The sequence below is a fragment of the Gadus chalcogrammus genome, chromosome 23 (genome assembly GCF_026213295.1).
Source record: "Gadus chalcogrammus isolate NIFS_2021 chromosome 23, NIFS_Gcha_1.0, whole genome shotgun sequence".
In the NCBI taxonomy this organism is placed as follows: Eukaryota; Metazoa; Chordata; class Actinopteri; order Gadiformes; family Gadidae; genus Gadus; species Gadus chalcogrammus.
Genome location: NC_079434.1, coordinates 2,605,988 through 2,615,987, shown reverse-complemented (window position 1 = coordinate 2,615,987; position 10,000 = coordinate 2,605,988). Strand labels below are relative to the sequence as shown.

Here is a 10,000-nt window from a genome sequence, read left to right as displayed (position 1 = left end):
TTCTCTCCTGAGAAGACTCCATACATTCGTACATGATAGTATAATACAATCCATAAGGCATGGTTAGACTACAACCACCGGTTTTGGTTTCGTCCACCCAGACAAAAAGCAGCTCCTCTCCCTGTGTCCACTGTCAGAGACGAAGGTTAGCTTAGCATGTAGCTTAGCTTGTTGTGCCACTTCATTCTTATACCCCTAAAGAGAGTGTTACCTTAAGGAGTGTGTAACCTTAAAGAGTGTAACCTTAAGCAGAGTGGCCTTAAGGAGTGTGTACCCTTAATGAGTGTAAGCCTAAGCAGAGTGACCTTAAGGAGTGTGTGAGCTCTAGAGTGACACCCGGCCTTGTTCTTCGTAGCCCGTCTGCGCGGCGGGCCTGACGCGGCCCCCAGGAGGAGCCCCCGGTGGACGGCCGGCCGGGCTGAGGGAGAGAGGGCCCCCGGGCCTGGCCCTGGGAACCGCCGCGCTCTTATCTTGGCGAGGCAGGAGGCGCGGCGGGCTTCCTGTGCGAAAATCAGAGCGCTTTTCCTCCCCTTGTTTGGCTTCCTCCCTCGACGCGAGACGCTTCCCAGCAGCGTGATTGTCCCTTCGTCTTCAAACGGGCCCACAGGCCACTTCCTCAAGGGCTTGATCTATTCTTGAGCCCTTCTCCACCCTCTACCCACCACCCCCCCCACCAGGACCCCACCCCACCAGCTCGCCATCCCCTCCCTCAGCACCTCCCCCCCCCCCTACATCAACCTGTGTGCAGACCCCCCCCCCACCGCCTTAGGACCCTAGGGCTGCGGTCCTGCTCAGACCCTCGGACTCAGACTCTGGTGCATTGTGGGAGGTTACGGGTGGGGGGGGGGGGGGGGGCTTGGACCACTGCTGGGCAGTCAAGACCAAGGAACACGGTGTGGAGACCCCCTGGGGGGCAAAAGCCACCGAGGGCCTGGCAGGGGCCCACACACCATCGATACCACTGCAATATTTATTTATTACTTCCTTCAAATACCCACGACAACCCCCCCCCCCCCACTCCCCCCGGCGGACCCCCCTCCCCCCACCGGACCCCCCTCCACTCCACCGGACCCCCCTTCCCGCCACCGGACCCCCCTCTCCACCAAAGAACCCCCCCCAGCGGACCCCCCTCGCCCCACGCCCCCCCCCCTCCCCCAGCTCCCCCCCTCCCCCTGCGCCCTCCCTCCCCCATGCCCCCCCTCCCCCTGCGCCCTCCCTTTCCGTCCTTAGAACCAGAGGAGAGCCCGTCCCTCTGGAGCTGCTCCCCCGTCCGTCCTAGAGTGGTACTTAACAGTGGGTGCATGAACCAAAGCCTAACCCCCCTCCATATCATCACCCCCCCCCCCCCCCCCCCCCCTCCCCCCCGGTCCCGATTCTGACACCCACTAGAAGCTGTGACTTGCCGTGCTTCTTTACTTCCCTGTTCAGACGTTTTGGCGGGAGAGTTCAGGTGTTGGACGCCCCTCTGACAGGCGAAGGGAGCGAGGACTAAATATATAAACACGTGGTGTGGTTGGAAACACGGGGGGCTATAAGTTCTCTACTGACTGGAGGTCCGAACGTGGGCGCCTGCAATGCAGGAGGCATAGCCGGACCAAAGACTCTCTGTACCTACCGTCTGTGTGCTACGACCTGCCCGGTGTCCTCTGCCCCACGTCCCGTCCGTCCGTCTGTTACCTGTCGATCCATGTCGTTATATCAACTATTTGTGTTTTATCTCTGGCTCAAAAACAACAACAATCAAAAGTGTATGATTTCTTACAAAACAAGAGTGTCACTATCTTATGGTGTTAATTGTGCTATGTGAGAGCAATTTCTGAACTGCCTGTGTGTGTATAGTATATAAGTGTGTGTGTGTTGTGTGTGTAAGTTGTGTGTGTGTGTGTGTGTGTGTGTGTGTGTGTGTGTGTGTGTGTGTGTGTGTGTGTGTGTGTGTGTGTGTGTGTGTGTGTGTGTGTGTGTGTGTGTGTGTGTGTGTGTGTGTGTGTGTTTGTGTGCTCACGCGCTCGTATGTGTGTGTGTCTGTGTGTGTGTGTGTGTGTGTGTGTGTGTGTGTGTGTGTGTGTGTGTGTGTGTGTGTGTGTGTGTGTGTGTGTGTGTGTGTGTGTGTGTGTGTGTGTGTGTGTGTGTGTGTGTGTGTGTGTGTGTGTGTTTGTGACCAGCAGATCAGTGTCCCTCTCTACGGGTCTTGCAATGTGATTAATTCCTTTGTATACAGATGTTCTGAGTAATATATGAGTCTAATATTTAATAATTTTATACAACTAACTTACATACGACAATATGACAATAATTGCAAAGACGTGTATGAAACTAAGACATATTGGGTGTTATAAGTGTTATATCATTTATTTGTTTTTGTTGTGTACATTAAAACCGCTTACATGTGTGTGCGTGTGTTTCTGTGAGGGTTACCGTGGCGATGGCAGGGTGTTTTGGGAATGCTAGGCAAGGCTGGATAGGGACATATGTTGTGTATTTCAAGGCCACAGAGCAGGAAGAGGAGGTAGGAGACGGCCCAACTGATGTCTCATTAAACACACACACACACACACACACACACACACACACACACACACTGTGTATCTGTGGAATGTATGTGCTTGTGCGTATGTGCTGTTTCTAACTCTGCTTGTGTCCGCTGTCATTTATTCAAGAAATTGTGTGTGTCTGCATATGCAGGTCTATTTGTGTACATGTGTGTGTGGGTGTTTGTCAGTGAGAGAGAAGTGCGAGAGAAGCGAGAGAGAGAAATGGTTGTCCGTTAATTTGTTCTGGACTGTTTGTCTGTCTGTCTTCCAGTCTCACTCTACCTGTGTGTGACTGTCTGTGTGTGTTTGTGTTGGTGTGTGCATGAATGCCCGCGTGTGTTTGTGCTCGTGGGTGTGTTTGTGGGAACGCACGTGTGTGTGTTTGTGTGTGTTGGCATGGTACCACAGACAGGGTGGGCCTAGGGGAGACAGACATTCACTATCTATGCCAGGAAAAGCAATCAAGCAGGAGAGGAATCAACTTCAAGGAGGGGCAAAGGACAATCACACACACGCACAGGGGGTAATGCATGTCGCACACCCAAGTTTCATCAAGTGTCATGTCAGCCAATATGTTCTAACTGTTAGCCACATGTGAGCCTTACAGTCCGAAAGCCTCAACATTTAAGATTTCTGAGGTATCTTGTCACCAAACATTACACCATAATTTTACCCAAATCCATTTCCTGAATAAGAATTGGACAGACAGATAGATAGATAGATAGATAGATAGATAGATAGATAGATAGATAGATAGATAGATAGATAGATAGATAGATAGATAGATAGATAGATAGATAGATAGATAGATAGATAGATAGATAGATAGATAGATAGATAGATAGATAGATAGATAGATAGATAGATAGATAGATAGATAGATAGATAGATAGATAGATAGATAGATAGATAGATAGATAGATAGATAGATAGATAGATAGATAGATAGATAGATAGATAGATAGATAGATAGATAGATAGATAGATAGATAGATAGATAGATAGATAGATAGATAGATAGATAGATAGATAGATAGATAGATAGATAGATAGATAGATAGATAGATAGATAGATAGATAGATAGATAGATAGATAGATAGATAGATAGATAGATAGATAGATAGATAGATAGATAGATAGCATTGAATAAAATAGCATGAGTGCATACATTCAGTTGGGTGGCAAGTGGAAATCCAACCCCTATCCCTGAATATGTTGGATATACAGGGCCATCATATAATATAACAACAATATCAAGTATGCCAGATGAATGATGTAGGAAGTCGGCCATCGCCCCGTCCTGTAAATGCAATCCAAATGTTGTTTCTGTTGGAATAAAAGTATGGGAGGGACAGGGGTGAGGAAACGACGATTACAAACCATTCCCACTAATTTCATTTATACTACCCATCAAACCGCCATGATCATTGGCCCCTTCCTAGTCCAAAACTTGAAGACAACATCTCACCCCCTGTCCGCACCACAATAGAATCAATCTGAGGCAGCGAGTGGAACAATGTACTCCTGGTGTGTGATCTATGGATTCCGACTGGCTGGGGTCATTGTGCCTGGATTGGGAATGCCAGGCCCGGGAATGCGTTGATGATTTGTTAAGAATGGAAGGAAGCCAATCCGCAGGATGACAAACACCACCACCTCTGCTTCCTTCGTGGGGAACAATCGGGAATAATGTGGAGCTCCAGAAATCCACTATTGTCAGCCGGTTCCCCCGACTGACACAAACACACACACACACACACACACACACACACACTCACACACGCGCACACACACACACACACACACACACACACACACACACACACACACACACACACACACACACACACACACACACACACACACATACACACACACACACACACACACACACACACACACACACATCTGCTTAGCGCTGCTTATTGTGCTGCGGCTGGGGGAGGACATGAGGCCATTGATAAAAGTGGGTGATGATGTGATGGTGTTGTTAAGAACCATGATGATGACGATGGGAGAGGTGATGGAAATAGGGAAATCACAATAGCCTGGGATCAAGAAGACACATTAGGTTTTGTTTTTGGTCATCCAAACTCTTCCTCCTGCGGTGCACAGCTGTCGAAAACACACACACACACACACACACACACACACACACACACACACACACACACACACACTCACACGCACACAAACACACAGACAGACACACACACACACACAGACAGACACAAACACAGGGATTCAGCACGACTGTGTCAACACAGCTGAGCCTCTATCCCGCCCACCTTCCTCCTCCTACTCCTCCTCATCCTCCTCCTCCTCCTCCTCCTCCATCTTCTTCCTACCTAAGGTGTGTATGTCCGCCGAGGTCCTCTCTGTGGACCCCCGTGGGAGTGAGTGTCCCCAGCACATCCACCCAGAAGAACATGTTCCTGCGCGTCACACACAGACAGGAAGTGCTCCAAGGGAAGAACCGGGTGAGGACATCATGATGCAGTCATAGCACCACTGGTGATGGCTTGACAATACATACATAGCGACACACGCAAAACAGCTGCTATGTTGAACAGTTTCAGGAGACGAGAACACCCTGGTTAAGTTCTCCTTAATGCTCTTTTAACTCTTTCACTCCATTCATTAGGTTCCAACTCATTGTTTTCTTTATGTTCAAACGCATTAGCTGAATTATGATTTAACCCCATCTACCACCCATTCTTTAAAACAAATGTGTTAATGGATGAGGTGTCCACCTCTAAGAGGACCAGCTGGACATCTTCCAGGCTTGTTTTATGTTCTTACAGAACATATGTCCCTGAGGGGAAGGACATGTATCCTTATTTGTTCAATTTTTCCCCGTATGTGAGATGAAACCTCCAGACATGTAGCAGTCCCAATATAGACTTAGCATGTGGAGCTAGCTCCTGAGCTGGACGTGGGACACATTGTCCACGCAATATGGAAAATATTTACTAGTGTTATTGGTGTGTATGTGTGTGCGTGGGAATGCGTGCATGTGCATGATTGTGTGTGTGTATGCACGTGCATGTGCGTGTGTTTGTGCGTGCGTGTGTGTTTGTGCGTGCATGTGTGTATGTGTGTGTGTGTGTGTGTGTGTGTGTGTGTGTGTGTGTGTGTGTGTGTGTGTGTGTGTGTGTGTGTGTGTGTGTGTGTGTGTGTGTGTGTGTGTGTGTGTGTGTACCTCCACAGACAGTAGGGGTGCTGACAGTGGCTGAGGCGTTCGTCTCTGGAGTGTTTCGCTGTGTCGCCTTGAACGCTGTGGGCTCGGACACGCTGGACTTCCCCTTCTATGTGACAGGTAAAGAGGTTAAGGTCTTTCTCTCGCCGCCCCTCCCTCCCTCCCTCCACCACTCCATCCCTCCACCTCTCCACCCCCCATCCCCTCCCTCCCTTCACCCCTCCCTCCCTCCTCCCCTCCCTCCCTCCACCTCTCCACCCCTCATCCCCTCCCTCCCTCACCCCTCCCTCCCTCCCTCCACCCCTTCATCCCTCCTCCCGCCTCTTCCTAACAAGACGCACCAAAGAGGCCGTGAGAGATGAAACACTCCAGGACAAATGGAGACTTTAGGAATCCCAACGACAGGCTGGACCCACAGGGTTTACAAACATTACATACACCTGTTTGGTACCAATCCTGTAGTCTGTTTGTGTGTTGTTGCGTTGGTGTCTGTCTGTCTGTGTATGTGTGACTGTGTGTGTGTGGAACTGTGTGTATGTGTGGGACTGTGTCCTTTGATTTTATGCATACTTGTATATGGTTTAAGTGTATGCTTTTGTATGTGTGCATGCATACATGTGCGTGTGTGTTTGTGCTTGTGTGTTTGTGTGTGCATGAATACGTGCTTGTGTGTGTGTGTGTGTGTGTGTGTGTGTGTGTGTGTGTGTGTGTGTGCGTGCGTGCGTGCGTGCGTGCGTGCGTGCGTGCGTGCGTGCGTGCGTGCGTGCGTGCGTGCGTGCGTGCGTGCGTGCGTGCGTGCGTGTGTGTGTGTGTGTGTGTGTGTGTGTGTGTATGTGTGTGTGCAAGAATGTGTTTGTGTGTGTGTGTGAGAGTGTGTGTGGGTCTGTTTGTGTGCCAGTGAAACAGGAACTGGGAGCTCTTATCGTTGTACTTCCCCGTGCGGTGAGCTTCCTTGGCCTGAGCCACTTTATTTCTGGAGGCCTGGGGTTGTTCTGGAAGATAAACACTATCTGCCACAAGGAAACCTGTAGCCGTTTCCACAGGAAGTTTCGGATGGCTAAAGTAAATACAAAATACCTTTTCACTGTATTGCACCAGTTCCGCTGAACTGCCCACTCACAGACCTGGAGGACGGGTTGGGCCTCACAGACCTGGAGGGCGGGTTGGGCCTCACAGACCTGGAGGGCGGGTTGGGCCTCACAGACCTGGAGGGCGGGTTGGGCCTCACAGACCTGGAGGGCGGGTTGGGGCTCAGGGACCTGGAGGGCGGGTTGGGGCTCAGGGACCTGGGTTGGTTGGGTGCTCAGAGGTGTGACTGGGAGAACCGCCGCAGCCCGGGAATCAAACCCACACAGGTGGGAAACCACAACAGGGTTCGTTGCAACTCTGAGTTCCGTTCTCAGACTCATTTCCGATATGATCTTTGCCAGATGTTCACTCTCACACTCCTCTGCATCTTACCTTCTGCTCATCTGCTGTACTCTCTCTGGCTCTCTCTCTCTCTCTCTCTCTCTCTCTCTCTCTCTCTCTCTCTCTCTCTCTCTCTCTCTCTCTCTCTCTCTCTCTCTCTCTCTCCATTGCATTGAACCATACTCTCTCACCCCCAGATGTCCCAGGGGGCTTCAGTGTGAAACAGGGCGAGGAGCCTAGAGAGGGCGGAGACCTCACGCTCACCTGCACGGCCAACAAGTATCTGTACGTGGCGTTGTCATGGCACCGCCTGAGTGACGCTCTGAGTGGCCACTCGCAGCAGAGCCCCGCCCTGAGCGGAAGCGCGCTCACGTCCGGCGAGTTCTCCCGCTCTCTGACCTTGTCGCTCAGCAACCTGACGGCTGGCGACTCAGGACGCTACGGATGCACCGCCCGTCACCTGGCCACCGGGCGGAGGACGCAGCTGGTGACGCAAGTGGTGGTCGCAGGTGAGGACACAGCTGGTACTAATTAGGGGCTGGTGGTGGTGGGGATGGTGATGGTGGTGGTGATGGTGGTGGTAGTGGTGGTGGTGGTGGTGGTGGTGGTGGTGATGGTGGTGGTGGTGGTGGTGGTGGTGGTGGTGGTGGTGATGGTGGTGGTGGTGGTGGTGGTGGTGGTGGTGGTGGTGGTGGTGATGGTGGTGGTGGTGGTGATTGTGGTTTTGGTGGTGATGATGATGATGATGATGATGATGAGGAGGAGGAGAAGGAGGAGGAGGAGGAGGAGGAGGAGGAGGAGGAGGAGGAGGAGGAGGAGGAGGAGGAGGAGGCTGATGGTGATAATGATTATGGTGATAATGAGGTCATTTCAGCACCACCACGATTTAGAAGATTAGTTCCAAATGTTCAAATGCACGAGCCTCAAATACATAGTAGCCTACACTGAGATGTCGACTAATCATTCTTGCATGTGAGTGGCTTGAATAAAAATAACCAAGGAAGCAGGCTCCGTGACGAAGGCGGATTATACCCCCTCGGTTTTACAGAGACAAGACGGTGAAATGCAGGGCGTTCCAAGCCACGAACCTACCGGCTTGCCAGTGTAAAAATGCCTATAGTGTATCACCATGTATGGATAAGACACCTTAGCCATAAACACAGCGCCTGAGGTGGTGTAGAGGGTGTAGGGGGGTGGTGGTGTAGGTGGTGAGGGGGTGTAGGGGGTGGTGTTGTAGGGGGGGGGGGGGTGCTTGGGAACTGGGTCCCCGTCTTACTGCCGCCACCTCCGCCGCTCCAGGCAGCGGCCGCGGCCCCAACGTGGGAATGAGGAGCGGGTCTGGAGGGAGACACACAATGGAGACTTCCCCGCACGCCACATTTAACAGGCTTCCACGCAGGAGCAGGGGAACAATCAGCCAATCGGACACTGTCAGGGTCCAGCGGCGTGGACAATCATACATTGTTGTGCAGAAGGAGGATCAGGGGGGGGGCGGGCAACAACAATCAACTGGCCACTCTCAAGTGACTGCTTGTGTTTGGGGGTCCGTCCGTCTTTGTGACCGAGCGGCCGTACGATTGACGCAACCGCTTCCTCCGCTGGTGGCCTTGGAGTTAGGAGGCGAGCAGGGGTGGCAGTGGGAGGAGGAGAGGATGGGAAATTAGAGGAACAATTGAGAGTGATGGGTGAGCAGGGGGAGGGCTGCCCCTCTCTCTCTCTAAGTATAGCAGGGTGTGTGACCAAGCAGGAAATTAAGAGCATGGCGATGTCAATTCATTGTTTCTATTCCGGGCCGTAATGGAGAATAAACACTCTGTCGTTGCATGTTTTAAGGAAACAGGGGAGACTCAAACGTTGACCATGGGACCTTAGTGAGGCTTAAGGACGGCACATGTGTTGAGCTTACTGAATAGGCGCTTGTAACCATAAAGAGGCCTGATGGAAAGGCGTCTGAGTGATGAGTGGGATGCCAGCTGACTCACCAGTGGTCCTGGTGGGCTGCCAGGGTCCATGGCCCTGCTCATGGCCCCGTTCCAGGTGACTCACAGGGCTCCTTGCTCAGGAACTATTTGTTTAGCCTATTCATAAAAAGACAGAAAAGGTGATATTACGCAATACCAAATTATGGAGGGTGTGGTGGACAGGGAGACCCTCCGTGGTGTGGAGGAAAACACACACACACACACACACACACACACACACAAAGATGCACACACACACATGCACGCACACACTGATGCGCACACACACACACACACACACACACACACACACACACACACAGATGCACGCACACACACACAAACACAGATTAAATCTCACACAGTCACACGTACACAAAAACACACACATCCACACTCACACACAGATAAATGCAATCATATAATTGTTTTTGTGTATGTGCATGTGTGTTTGTATGTGTGTGCATGTGTGTGTGCATGTGTGTGTGCGTGTGTGTTTGTGTGTATGTACGTGTGTGTTTGCCCATGTGTGTGTGTGTGTGTCTGCACGTGCGTGTGTGTCTGCGTGTGTGTGTCTGCACATTGTGTGCGTGTGTGTGTGTGTGTGTGTGTGTGTGTGTGTGTGTGTGTGTGTGTGTGTGTGTGTGTGTGTGTGTGTGTGTGTGTGTGTGTGTGTGTGTGTGTGCGTGTGTGTGTGTCTGCGTGTTTGTGTGTGTCTTCGTGTGTGCGTGTGTGTGTGTTTGTGTGTGCGTGTGTCTGTGTGTTTATGTGTGCCTCAAGTCCTGCAGCCTCCATTGCTGCTCCAGAACCTGACAGACTACAGGGTCAACACCAGCAGCTCCGTGACCCTCAGCTGCCCCACCCGTGGCGTTCCACCCCCAATCTTGACCTGGTACAA

General features: G+C 51.4%; 1 protein-coding gene across 2 annotated transcripts in view; it reads left to right on the top strand.

Annotated features, from left to right (window-relative positions):
- flt1 (fms related receptor tyrosine kinase 1) overlaps positions 1–10,000 on the top strand; it is a 42,227-nt gene that overhangs the window by 20,773 nt on the left and 11,454 nt on the right. The window contains exons 11-14 of one of the 2 annotated variants that reach the window (XM_056584355.1): positions 4,886–5,012; positions 5,743–5,851; positions 7,339–7,650; positions 9,883–10,000. The exon at positions 9,883–10,000 is cut by the window's right edge and continues 29 nt beyond it. In XM_056584355.1, coding sequence (XP_056440330.1) covers positions 4,886–5,012; positions 5,743–5,851; positions 7,339–7,650; positions 9,883–10,000 — 666 coding nt within the window. Of the gene's footprint in view, positions 1–355; positions 583–4,885; positions 5,013–5,742; positions 5,852–7,338; positions 7,651–9,882 lie in introns of those variants that run through there. The other variant, XM_056584356.1, reaches the window with a different exon arrangement.